At 42.1% G+C, this 14,504-nt stretch overlaps 1 protein-coding gene across 1 annotated transcript in view; it reads right to left on the bottom strand.

The window, feature by feature from the left end:
* Window positions 1–14,504, bottom strand: part of GLP1R (glucagon like peptide 1 receptor) — a 112,707-nt gene that overhangs the window by 27,772 nt on the left and 70,431 nt on the right. Inside the window, exons 4-7 of the mRNA XM_068157564.1 lie at window positions 10,069–10,178; window positions 7,325–7,431; window positions 3,075–3,228; window positions 658–817 (exon numbers count right to left, since the gene is read on the bottom strand). Of these exons, the coding sequence (XP_068013665.1) occupies window positions 658–817; window positions 3,075–3,228; window positions 7,325–7,431; window positions 10,069–10,178 (531 nt within the window). The remainder of the gene's footprint in view (window positions 1–657; window positions 818–3,074; window positions 3,229–7,324; window positions 7,432–10,068; window positions 10,179–14,504) is intronic.

Below are 14,504 nucleotides of genomic sequence, written 5' to 3'. Positions count from 1 at the left end.
AACATTTCTACAGAAGGCAACTCTGGCTCAACCAACTGATTTCAAGGCATTACAATCCTTAATCTCAAGCAGACACGTGCCTATGGCACATGCACCCTGACCACTCTTTTTCCCAACATCACTTGACCTGCTCTGCCCACACAACGAACCTGACAATTCCCTGCTAGCAGCAGCTTTTTTCGTCAGTCCCTAGCTTATGCTGCCAGTCTTATCCCTGACCCGACAGGAGGTGTCATTGCTGCTTTCCACCACAAGCAGTTAACACATCTGTCCTTCAATGCAATGGGAAATTTTCACAAGATGAAGCATAGCAGACTAGAGAAGTCCAGACTCACCTGGAATCACACATTTAGTGTGTTGGGAAGTTGAAGACTTGCAGGAAAACTCCCATATGCCTACCATCAGTTTGGGGAGTTTCTGTTCTGTCACACACTCCCTGTGCTATGAACCCACAGCTTCTGTGCTGCAAGCATCCAGGAGCTGTGCCAGCCCAGTACCTTCAAGCTCAAACAAGGCATGGGATTGGGAACAAAAAGGGAATGGGGAGTACAGGACTTAAAATGGGTAGCACTGTGATAGACACACAGTATTTTTTTCCTATTATACCATATGTTGGTGCACTCAGCCCCAGTTGGACATACGGAAAGATCAACTTACCCCAGCCAATGCAGAGATAAAGCCGAAAAATCCTCTGCTCTGAAAAGACTGAAAGTACCAGCAGAGTGTACAGGTACATGCCTTCCACCAGTAACCAATAGTAGTTTGCAGCCACACAATACTGCATCATCACAAAGACCAAGCGGCAGCTGAGTGATTCCTGCAGTAGAAGAGAGCACAGCCCAGATGAATCCAGCAGGGGCTGAGGGATACTAACCCAAAAGCCTGGTTTTCTCTCTCCTACTCTGCTCTTCAAAACCACACTTGCTAATCTAATCACATTTGAGTACCAAAGGGGCAGAAACCAGGAATAGACAGACACTGCTTCTAACAACATTCCTACTACAAAAATAAATTTCAAAAATACATGTTCTGCATTTTCCCTCCATAAACAATGGATTATAGTTTGATAAGCACAATAGGAAGAGGAAAACGAGAGCAAGTGAAAGGTACTGCTTTGACCACAGTCCGTGAATCTTTTCATTCTCCCAAGCTACTCTATATTCAGCAGCTGAGCATTTATCTAAGAGCAAACAGTGGATGCCATAATGCTGACTATTTCGCAAATCAAAGGACTTTTGATTTTTTGTGCAGTACATCACATTCAAGTGCAAAATCTCTCTTAGCAGATAAATTACAAAGAGGTGGTCAGCATGGCTTTAGATAAGTATGAAATTTGATTATCCACATAATGTATCTATCAAATCTAATGAAGCCACTACTGCATAAACCATGTGTGAAAGTATATAGCCTAAGGGGTTCTTTTTTGGAAGAAGGGAATAACTGACAATCCAGTGTGAACATTTCCAAACCATTTAAGATATGCATTACAGTGTTATTTTCTGCCAGTCGACACACTGCAGATAAGAAGAAATCAATCATCAAACAAGACTTACTACATGGTAATAGTGCTTACACCTTAAGCAGAATGTCAGAAAAGAATGAGCTTCAGAAAACTATACCCTTTACAATCCCAACCCTGTATTGCAGCAGCAAACATTGTAATCATGATTCTAGAATCACAAGAGTTACACAGATAATGAAAATCCCTTTCTTTGAAGAGTAAAGCACATTTTGTATTCCAGGTCTGAAGTGGGAAAGGCATGCTTTCATCATACACACAAGAGTTGTATATCCTCTCCATTCAATTAGAAGTATTTAACTAGCCTGCTCCTCCAAAGCTTTTCTAAATGCTTTCAAATTTGCATTTTAAATAGATGCTTCCCTTTTTTGCATCATGAACAAATTCTAAAGAACTCCAAGAACGATCAACTTTGGTCATTACAGAAGATGGACAGTCCTATCACAAAAGGAGCACTCTGCACTGGGCTAGGAACTGGCTGGAGGGCCGAGCCCAGAGAGTGATGGTGAACGGTGCCACACCCAGGTGGAGGCCAGTCACTAGTGGTGTGCCCCAGGGATCAGTGCTGGGCCCTGTGCTCTTTAATATCTTTACTGATGATCTGGATGAGGGCACTGAGTCCATCATCAGTAGATTTGCAGATGACACCAAGCCCCCGGCAGGTGTTGATCTGTTAGAGGGTAGGAGAGATCTCCAGAGGGACCTTGACAGGCTGGACAGATGGGCAGAGTCCAGCGGCATGAGATTTAACACATCCAAGTGCCAGGTTCTGCACATTGGCCACAACAACCCCATGCAGTGCTACAGGCTGGGGTCAGAGTGGCTGGAGAGTGGCCAGGCAGAAAGGGACCTGGGGGGCTACTGGTCTATAGAAGGCTGAACATGACTTGATAGGGTGCTTGGTGCCATGGTTTAGTGGATTAGATAGTGTTGGATGATAGGTTGGACACGATGATCTCGAAGTTCTCCTCCAACATGGTTTATTCTATTCTAAAAGGTCCTGGCTTAGGGAAATGGGTACCCTCTTGTCACTGCTAGAAGAAATGAACCTGCAGCATAAGATGAGGATATGGATATTTGGATACATCTCTCTCTCTCTATATATATATATGCACACATATATATACACTATGTAAAATATATTAAAAGAAATAATCCACCACCTCATGTTTCCTTTGTCTAGTAGGGGTGAACAACCCAGAGGTAGAATAGAATAGAACAGAACAGAACAGAACAGAATAGAATAGAATAGAATAGAATAGAATCAGAACCAGAACCGAATCTAGAATTAACCAGGTTGGAAAAGACCTTTGAGATCATCGAGTCCAACCTATCATCCAACACTATCTAATACTACAGCACAACACACACCAAGGCCAGGGTGATACAACCATATCTGCATACATTATGCTACAAGTTTCAGAGAAACTCCATGGACTGAAGAACAGCATTTTGTACAGCCCTCATTGTACAACATGAAATGACATGCTGTCATGCAGACAGACCACAGTGATGACTCCAGTGTCCTGAGAGGTACCACAGTATCTGCCCATACCTGGAAGGCAATAAGTCCTTCCCACTGATGCTCTTGTGTAGCTGTGCTGTACATCCACTTCACCACTGAGTCTTTAATGAAGACAGATATAGCCCGAAGGATAAAAGAGGTGAAGAGGTTCAGGTGAATATAATTCCTTGTGCAATGCAGATGTCTGTAAAAAGGAAGAACCAGTCACAATCAACTACCAATGTAAAAAGCTGCAACATCACACACAATACTGAGGGAGGGAACATTGGTCCCAGTTGGAAATCAGGAAGTGCCAGAGGAAATCCCGTAACCTGAGAATGGTTGTAGGGGTTTCAAACTGTCTTTGGGAAGATCACTATCAAATAAAAGATGTTCAAAACTTAACCCAAAGTACAAGTGTTGGAGGGACTTAAGGACATCAGTGTATAAGGGAAAAAAACCCACCTACTTTAGGAGCTTAAATGGTGTAAAAATAAAGTTATTCTCAGAAGAACCTATCTAAAAGGACTAAAAAAGTCAAGTTTCACATAATACTGTACCTAATATCTTTGAAATTACCCCAATGTCACTGCACAGGTTTACCTTGGCAAGGCTTGGGAAGTGGTGTGCAGTACAGCTTCTGGCTGAGCTCAAATCCACAATGAAAAAACAACCACCTCTAAATTACCACTGTGACAACAACAGAAAAAACAGATTGCCTCCTGTGGGACCTGTAAATACCTTCTGTAAAACTAAAAGGAACAGAATTTTCACCTGAAAACAAACAAACAAGGTGGGGAGAAGGCGGGGGGGGGGGGGGGGGGGGGGGGGGGGGGAGAAGGGGAGGAGGGGAGGAGGGGGAAAAACCTGAAAAAAAAGCCTCTTGAATTTTAGCAGCAGCTGCAAAGACAAAATTGCTACTTGTCAAAAAAAAAGAACATAATAAGGAATAGCAAAAGAAACTGCAGTCACATAAATGGCATCCAAATGTAGAGTGCTGACAATGTTTTACCATCCTTACTCACAAACACTTTTTTTCCTGCACTGCAAGGCTATACAGTTTGCTTCAAAGGAAGTTACAGTGGGTATGTCTTTCTTGATGCTATAAGATATAGATATATATCTCAACTGTTCCAGCAAGAGTTTAACAGAAGTTATGCTTTAAATGCCTATTTTTCTATTCAAATTTACAGAGCAGTAAAAAGTTACCAGAAGTTACAAGTTTTGCCCTGAAGGGAAAGAACTTTTCTTTCATAGATCAAACAGGGTTTTTTGAATCAGCCATTTCAAAACTGACCTCTGATCAAACTTTATTTTCCTTTAACTCAGAATTTGTTACCACTCTTCAAAACTGCTACACATTAAAATTTTACTGAAAAAATTACCTAAATGAGCCAACTGAAAAAAAATAAATATTTGGCAAGTAGTTACTGAATATTTTTGCTACAGACAATGCATGTTATTCATATTGCTTCAGTCATTAAATTATAGGCCTAATTCTGCTTCCATTGCTGAAATGACAGACTTTGCTTCCATTTCTTTCAGAGAACACAAGATTGAAAACTAGAGATATTTGTTTTCTCTGTTACATCATTATTTAAGAGAAATATAAAGGTTATTCTATAGTCTAAGAACTATTAGAGAAGCAGAGAAAAATCAGCATTTTGGTTTGAGTGAATTAGATTTTGATCTCCATTTGTTGAGGTTGTACAACTACTGGGAAGAGGTCATAACTGGAGGTTCCAGCCAGAATCCAGCAACCGTAATCCAAGTAGGGATAAGTGTCGTGTATTTAATGAGATTCAAGTTGTCTCTAAATAGAGTTCAGACAGGAAAGCACATAATGGATTGATGGCATAGTTTTAATAAGGCTCTCAGTCCCTCTAATATATATGAAACCTCATTTTCAAAATCAGAAGCACAGTCATGTACACTTCTCCCATCCCTGCTTTACAATTAAAAGATAAAAATGCTGAAGTATCTCTTCACAAAAGACAGGACATCAAAAATCCCTGTCTCTCACTAGTCCTCAGTGACAAACTTGCTCCTTGTTCCCTGGCAAAAGACATGCGCTTCCTTCAAAAAGTATATGGTTGCGCTCTGTGACCTTTACATTTGAGCTGCTAAGATTACACAGAAAGTGTCATTGATGGGTGAAACAAGGAGAAAGCACTTATCCTGGGAGACATTTTGAAACTTCAAAACCATCTGGTGTTTTGTCAGATGAGTCCCCAAGTTGCGTTAAGTACAATACATACAAATCATAACTATGACGTGGCATTCACAGAGGATGAGCACGTCTCTGTATTTCTGTAGTAGTGTTAAATCTTCTGTGCTTCTCCACTGCAAGAAGGAGGGATAATACAGTGCTAAAAGGTGTGGCACAATGTTAGAAGACTTGGGTCATTTTAGTTTTAGAAATTAGAAGCTAAAAGGCACAACTGATCATTTTAAATACACTAAGGTTACAAATACTTTGGAGGGAGGAAAGGAGGACTGCCTTGCTAACAGAGTACTGGCATAGACCAAACGATCATTAACTGGCAATGACAATTCTTTGGTCAGGGAAAAATATTTCTTAAGGATCAGAACATTGAAGGTGCCTGATCTGATTTCAAATAGATTATCAAGAGATGGAAAATTTTACCTTTTGTGTTTTTTTTCGGAGGCAGTCTCACCAGCATGCAAGAGGGATGATGGGACAGAATCACACACAATCGTAGGTGTTGGACAGGACCTCTGGAGATCATCTAGTCCAACTCCTCTGCTAAAGCAGGTTCACCTACATCAGGCTTCACAAGATCACACCTAAGAAGGGCTACCTTGGGCAGCCTGTTTCAGTGCTCTGCCACCTTCAAAGCAAAGAAGACTTTCCTCATGACCTGGCAACATACAGGACCTCATGGCAGAGTGACCTCCTTCATGCAACAAAGCAGGATCACATCTTCATGCTTTCTAAATATCAGTCTCCTCTGCTCAGCGTCTCCAAACTGCAGGAAAGTCTGGCTTGAATCAAGATGTGTTGCATTTACAGAGGGAGGATTTAAAAAAACCCACAACAATCAACCAAACAAAAATATCTCTGTGCTGGAGTTCAACGTTGTTGTGGGTTAGTGTTTCAGGGTTTGGGTTTTGTTTAACACCAAACCTGCAGATGTGCAATGGTCCCTTAAATTTGATGTACTCCATGTAATTTGTTGGCACATGCCTGCATAAACTCAATAGCCAATCTGATGAGGTGACAACAATTTATTCCACAAAGTTTTCAAGTTTACAAATTAGGTTCTCTTTCATATTGCAAAAGAAATAAGAATTTCTGAAATGTCTCCCAAGAGAGAAATTATGTCAAAAAACCCCAAAACATTTCTGCATTGAAATACACCCAGCATGTGAGGGCTGGGAAACAGGCCAGATTGAGCCTTATGCTCTGTGTAATTTCAAGTCAGACAAGATGAAAACTTCTGTCCTAAATGCCCTCTAACATCCCAGATCTGTGCCTCATTTGAAAGGCAACACCATGAGAGAATGCTGGAATCTCTTTTCCATCTCTTCCAGTGGAAATTTTGTTGAAATTAAAAAAACACCACAATAAAATTAGTTCAACTGACAAAAAAAGCATCTGTTCCACACATTCATACAGCTAACAGTGCAAAAATTCAGGACACCTTGAGTACTGCGTCCAGTTCTGGGCCCCTCAATTTAAGAAGGACATTGAGACTCTTGAACATGTCCAGAGAAGGGGAACGAGGCTGGTGAGAAGCCTCGAGCAGAAGCCCTACAAGGAGAGGCTGAGGGAGATGGGGTTGTTTAGCCTGGAGAAGAGGAAGCTCAGGGGAGACCTTATTGCTGTCTACAACTACCTGAAGGCAACCAGCACCAGAACAAGAGGACACAGTCTCAAGCTGCACCAGGGGAAGCTTAGGCTGGAGGTGAGGAAAAGGTTCTTCACTGAGAGAGTTGTTAGCTGTTGGAATGTGCTGCCCAGGGAGGTGGTGGATTCACCATCCCTGGAGGTGTTCAAGAGGGGATTGGACGTGGCACACGGTGCCATGGTTTAGTCATGAGGTCTGTGGTGACAGGTTGGACTTGATGATCTTTGAGGTCTCTTCCAACCTTAGTGATTCTGTGTGATTTTGAGAAGAAATTATTGTAGAAAGAAACACAGAAGTAACATAAAACAGAGCAATGAGGTGATGAAAGAAGTTTAAAAATAGAAAATAATTATTCTGCCCAAATATGATACTATCATATTGAAAACCATAACCCCTTTCCTCCACTCTCTTCAGAACTTCACCAGTTACCTGAATCCAAGAAGAATGGCAGTTGCTATTACAAGGGCAGAGAAGGAAAGAGCATATCCAATGGTGTATATGATGGACAAATTCAGGAGCTGTTCTTCTGGTGCATCCTGAGAGCACATAAAGGAGAAAAGAAAAGAAGAAGAAAAAAAAAAAAAACAACAAAACAAAGAAAGAAAAAAGGGAGGGGAGGAAAAGACAGAGCTCATGATGGACTTCAGTTCTTTTCTCCCAGCTCCTTTCTCAACTTTTCTTAAAGACAACCAGAAGTCATCTTCTTACTTTTTTACTTTCAAGTTTAAATGCACATGTCAAAACAGCCTTCTCCTTTCTGTATGATCTAAAGGAATAAAAATTTAATCTTAATTCCCCAGCTGCTCCCAGGTGTTCACTCAAATAGCTGGGTTTTGAAGCCAGACTAGAAAACAGATAATGCTGTATTATTTCATAATGAAACTGGAGAGGCATGAATTACCACAAAAAGCAAATCTGGCAGGAAGCACAACTCAACCCTGCAGAAAAAAAGGCAGAACTGATGTTTTCAGACTTAAACACTTAAAGCATATCTCCTTACTGTATAATGGAGGGGGTCCTTTGGCTACATCTCTACTACATCTATACTCAGAAATAAAACAAGCCAGGTCCCGGTTCTTGGTTCTGAGGGAAAGCACACTTTTCCTTCAAACAAATCAATTATTTTCTGCTCCTAAATAGTCTCTTTTCAGCTACACAATCTCCTGATAATGACACAGCCCAACACCATCTCATGCCCTAAGTGTGTACCAGATACTGCGTCAGGAGGAGCAACCCAATGTAGACCAGAGCAGAAAGGATGCACACCCCTGCCCTTGACAGCCCTGCCCTGTGGCTGTCTTCAGATCCACTGTGGAAGGCATGATCACTAAGACTCTTGCTTGAAAGTGCTGGCTAAAATCTTGAGGAAGAAGTATCTGAAAAGCTACAAGCAGGTCTGAATAACACAGGCTTATTGCTTAGCTGCTGAGGCACATTCCTTTTCTCTATTCTGGTTAATTTCTATGCATGTATCTCTGTCTAAAGAGATGCAGGCATTTTTACTTCCCTTCTCCAAGCTGCTAATTCTTCAACTGACTTCTGAGACCTGTGCTGTACAAAGGAATACATTTGTTGTACTATAGAGATAAGCACAGCTATTTGCTGTACAGGGCAGTCAGGAGGACTTAAGGTGAAAATACAGACTGTTCCTCAGGGATTTGCTACGAGAATATTTTAAAGGGAATGATATGAGAGCTGCCTCATTAAAAGAAAAATATCTTCAGCATATGAATTCAGTAAAATATTGAGATCTGACCATTTAGAACATCTATGTAGATCAAAACCACATTGCACGTTGAAAGCCAACACTGTTAATTTATAACAATACACTCACAAATCCTTTAGATTTTGTTTCATCAAAAGTTGCAACATAATACACAGCAAAAATACTGAAAAACCCCACACTTGATCACATGTACAAGATGCATAAGACAAAGTAGATTATTAGGGTGCTCTCTGTACACTAGCTGGAAAAAACAAACATGGCCGTTGACATTCCATGGACTGACACCATCTATGCAGGGTTTCAGAATGCAGATCAGTGTATGGAAACTTGGGGACAGATGCCAAATAACCAAGTGTTACCAACAGGTATCTCCCTCCTTGGCATGTCCCAACACAGCTCTGGAAGAAACCAGAACAACAAATAGGGAAAAGTCAAATGACTAGGCTTACACTTTAAGATAACGTGCTGTGCTGGGATACCCAAGATAATGGAAAAGATGAAGAGTAAGGCTGTAAATTAAAGGAAGTTAAATTTAACATATTTGAAGAATTAGAAACTCTCTTTTCTCCTTCTAGTCTGCAGACACTTATTCTTTGCAAAGAACAAGGCACAATAGGAACCTCAGAACATACAGATCCTGCAGCACCTGGGAGTTTCATACACTTGAAATTCTTTGACTAGGTATATACAAGTTTCCAGTAGTGTGGAATGGAGAGAGTGCACTCAATTTACATGAGGCAAAGCATTGCCCTTGGAGACTCACAGCAGTAATGGTATCAAGTGTTATGGGAACACAAGTGGTGTGCTAGCTGACGCCAATGGCACACAAAAACCCCCTGGAAATATCTATGCTCTCCTTCATTTGGTGCCCAGTGTCTCAACTCCCTGCAGAGCATAAAGCATTAGGGCAAGAAAGTAACACTGACAAGCCTAATTCCATCACCTCCAGCAAATTAAGTTAAAAAGACAAAAAAACCCAAACAAACAGAAAGCAGAGACTGCCCTGTGCCCAAAAGTATAAAGCAAATATTCTTCAGTTCAGTTCATCTTAATCACCTTAATAGTTGCTAACAAGACAGAGAGAACAAGTGGTCACTGTATCGTAATGATGTGTCAATGGAAGAAGTGGCACAGGAATAACATTAGGTCACTCCTCTGATCCTGGAGGGCTGCAGTTGAGGCCTCTGCACTGCATCTGGGACTATCTGGTTCACTTTTCTTGGTGTTCTCATGTACATATAAACCTGCTTCCATCTACCCTCCATGCTCCCTTTGCTGAAGGGGAGAAGCCTAGTGTCCCCTACCATTCGTCTTACTGAAATGAGGCACCCAGGGTGACTTGGTAAAGGTTACTTTGACAGGACAAAAACATGTGGGCATCAATAAGGTATTTCCCCCCTCTTCCGTTTTGTCCAAAACAACAGTGGCAGGAGATGGAACCGATTACCTGGTCAGAAGCCTCACACTCAGACAGGTTCCTCCAGGGCACGGTTGAGTTCTCCTTCAGCAGCCATGTACCTTCAGGGGTGCAGAACCGATACACCTGCCCATGAAGCACTGTCAGAAGCAAAATGAAGCATGGGGTTAGCAGGAGAACAGCCTTCTCGAGGGGCAAGGTACACAGAGCAGCCTGAAGCTTGGTGCAACCTTTCTTCCTCACCGATTGCTCTCCTGGCTGGAGAGAGAAGCAGCAGTGTTGCTGGGGCAGTGTTTTGCCTACTCCCTGCCTGCGGCAGACACTGCTGCTTGTCCTCAGGGCCAGGAAGTGGCTTGGGAGGACACTGTTACAAAGGGGTCAGACAGCACATCATCCAGGAGAACTGCTAACAGTTCAGCAGTGACAATAGCCTCAAAGATCTGCTGTCATCTCTGTGTGGATTTTACAACATGCACATATTCCTGTTGACCAAAATACTAGAATCTAAAACAGATTTTAGAAACAAAGCCTCAGCTACAAAATTCACAGCAAAAAGGAGACACACAGAGTAAATGTGGTTGGTTTGTTTTCCCCTGAGATCATGCAGACCCAGAGAAGTTCAGAAAAGGTATGCTAACACAGGCTCCCCAAAACATAAATGCTTATACAAACATCTGTGCTACAAAATGAGGCTGTAAATCTTTGCCTAAAATACTCATGTACTCTTTATTCCTTCTGTCTACATGTTTGAATAACGAAACTAACAATAAATAAGATGGCTTGCTGAAGCAGGCAGCAGTTAGATCTTGTAAAAATGGGCATGATGAAATAGCTCATAATAAAATTACAGCAGATTGAAGCATCAAAATAAAGTACAAAGAGGAAGGAGTACTCACCCACAGCATATAAAAAGAAACCCTCCCTCTGGTGTCTAAAGTGTTAGGGGTGTGTAACAACTTTTACAGCTGTACATACATGAGCAATATGGGGGTGCCCCTTTATCAGAGCATAGGGAGAGAATAGAATAGAATAGAACAGAATAGAATAGAATAGAATAGAATAGAATAGAATAGAATAGAATAGACCAGACCAGACCAGACCAGACCAGACCAGATCAGGTTGGAAGAGATCTTTGAGGTGATCAAGTCCAACCTATCATCCAACACTATCTAATCAACTAAACCATGGCACCAAGCACCCCATCCAGACTCCTCCTAAACACCTCTGGTGATGGTGACTCCACCACCTCCCCAGGCAGCACATTCCAATGGCAAATCACTCTTTCCATGAAGAATTTCTTCCTAACATCTAGCCTAAACCTCCCTTGGCACAACTTGAGACTGTGTCCTCTTGTTCTGTCACAGGTTGTCTGGGGGGAGAGACCAACCCCCACCTGTCTACAACTCCCCTTCAGGTAGTTGTAGACAGAAATAAGGTCTCCCCTGAGCCTCCTCTTCTTCAAAAGTAACCATGTCATCTACCTAGCAAGAGAAGTTTTTTACTAACCACATTTCTGACTCTGTAAACAAACCTGCTCTATGTTACGAAGCTAGCCCTCAAAACACAGCACTAAGCCAGCCCCTCAACTAGGGCTAACCTCTATCAAGGCAATGTTTGGAAACAGTTATTTATCATTTTGATATATGAGAAGTTGACTTAGGAAGCTTCAGTTCTACACAGGTATTAAAGTACTTCCTAGTTAGAGCTTTTGCTCAAACTCCTCTCTGACTGCTGCAACTTCGTTCTGCTGTCAGCTCTCGCATTACTACAAACTAGAACTGAGCATTTCTGCTTAAGAGGAAAACATTAAAACTTATTTGAAATTATAACAACTAAGTAGGCTATTTGCAGATTAGTTGACAACTGGCAACTTGTTTGATAACTGTTAGTGGTAGACTAATAGCAGGTACTCCAAGTAAAGAATGATGTTTAAAAAATAACACAGTCATTCTTTTTCTAATAAGCCATTTCTAATGAGTATGCCAAATGGCAACCAGTAACAGCTTTGGTAGAAATAGTCTATTTGCTTTTGAAATTGGTGTACTGAATACACCAGTAAGAGATAATATAAAGATGATATAAAAATTAAGTTATGCCTGATAAAGGTTTTTTCTTACTATTAAGGATGTCTGTTTGCCTACCCTTACAGAAAACAGGAGAGATATGGTCAGCACATGCAACATCTACATTCACATCCATTGAACGCTATAAACATTTTGTCACAAGCTCTTATTATCTACCTTCCTTTGGTTAGGATGTTGCTACAGTAATACTGAGGATCTCAGACCTGATGGAGAGCAGCAAGCAGGAAAGCATCTTCCCCCCAACCCCCCTCAACCCTCAGGATTAATAGACAGTAAATTGAAGTGAGCCATTCTAAACACCTATGTAAAGGCAGCTCCAGGAAAGATTGTGCATTAGAAGCCAGTGAAGGTAAAACCCAGAGGGTTAAAGTCCAGAAGGTCACAGGACTCAAAATTCAGTCTGATTGTCATAGTGTGAGCTGTAATCATGTAGTATTACAGGACAAAAACGATATGAGAAACAATCACAGAATCACCAAGGTTGGAAGAGACCTCAAAGATCATCTAGGCCAACCTGTCACCACAGACCTCATGACTAAACCATGGCACCAAGTGCCACACCCAATCCCCTCTTGAATACCTCCAGGGATGGTGACTCCACCACCTCCCTGGGCAGCACATTCCAATGACCAACAACTCTCTCTGTGAAGAACTTTCTCCTCACCTCAAGCTTAAACTTCCCCTGGTGCAGCTTGAGACTGTGTTCTCTCACACAAAAAGTAACTGTGCTATATTCCTGAAGACAGACAGACTTACAAAGGGAGAATTGATCCCTGCCACAGCAGTCCTTACTGTCAAAGTCTAATTGGGATGAAAGCTTAGCCTCAGTGTATTTATTTCTCTCCAAATCATCATGGCACATTTTAATTTTCATATTATTTCAAAAGAAGTATTATCAATAAAAATGAGGAAAATCCATTGCCTGATGTAGCCTGGCACGTATTAGAGAGTGGCAGAGTTTATAGTACATGAAATTTACCTTTGGACAGAAAGACAAGACAATTAATTTAGATATGAAGAAAACCAAAATGTAACTCTACTACACTGGATTGCTCCTGCCCCATTCAGAGTCACAAACACTCAAACTGGACTGATGGCTCTTATGGACACCTAGGTAGCCACAAGCCAGCTGTGTCAGGTTGTCATTGCCTCCCTCTTGCAAAAAACACCTTTTCAATTACGTGTTGAACACCACAGAACTCGCACAATATCAGCTGAAGGGCTGTGAAGGGCTCATTCATGGATATATGCCACACAAGAGACCCTTCACACCCTGCAGCCGGACACCAGGCAGACAGCCTCTGTACACTTAGTCTAAGGCAAACAGACTCCAAACAAGCAGCTACTTGCTACTACCTAAACATAAGAAAAAGGGTGTTAATGGCTGACTGCTCAGAAGAGACACTACCTTCACTAAATGGTCTTCTGTGATTTTGCCTCACAGAAGAAAGCAATGGAGAACAGTCTCAGACTCAGAAACTTTGCTCAACTGTGTCTCCAAAATAAAACCTGAAATGGTGATTTTAGACATTTTTTGGTCTACATACAAGCTAAACCCTTATCTTTGCTTAATAAATGTAATTTCAACTAAATTTCAAAGGGATCCAATGGTTTTTCATTAGGGACATTTTGATTCAAGCAATGCAAATATCTTACCATTCTTATTCGTTGAACAACAGAATAGAATAAACCAGGTTGGAAGAGACCTTCAAGATCATCGCGTCCAACCTATCACCCAACACCACCTAATCAACTAACCCATGTAACCAAGCACCCTGTCAAGTCTCCTCCTGAACACCTCCAGTGACGGCAACTCCACCACCTCCCCGGGCAGTCCATTCCAATGGGCAGTCACTCTCTCTGTGTAAAACTTCCTCCTGACCTCCAGCCTGAACTTCCCCTGGCGCAGCCTGAGACTGTGTCCTCTTGTTCTGGTGCTGGCTGCCTGGGAGAAGAGACCAACCTCTGCCTGTTTACAAACCCCCTTCAGGTAGTTGTAGAGAGCAATAAGGTCACCCCTGAGTCTCCTCCTCTTCAGACTAAGCAGCCCCAGCTCCTTCAGTCTCTCCTCATAGGGCTTGTGTTCCAAGCCCCTCACCAACTTTGTTGCCCTTCTCTGGACTCATTCCAGCAAGTCAACATCCTTCCTAAACTGAGGGGCCCAGAACTGGACACAGTACTCGAGGTGTGGCCTAACCAGTGCAGTGTACAGGGGCACAATGACCTCCCTGCTCCTGCTGGCCACACTGTTCTTAATGCAGGCCAGGATGCCATTGGCCCTCCTGGCCACCTGGGCACACTGCAGGCTCATGTTCATCCTACCATCAACCAGCACCCCCAGGTCCCTCTCTGCCTGGCTGCTCTCCAGCCACTCTGACCCCA

Source organism: Melanerpes formicivorus, unplaced genomic scaffold, assembly GCF_026170545.1.
Source record: "Melanerpes formicivorus ecotype bairdi unplaced genomic scaffold, bMelFor1.0.p_v2 SCAF_2, whole genome shotgun sequence".
Lineage (NCBI taxonomy): Eukaryota > Metazoa > Chordata > Aves > Piciformes > Picidae > Melanerpes > Melanerpes formicivorus.
The sequence above is the reverse complement of the archived record's forward strand: the minus strand, read 5'-3'. Positions and strand labels throughout refer to the sequence as shown.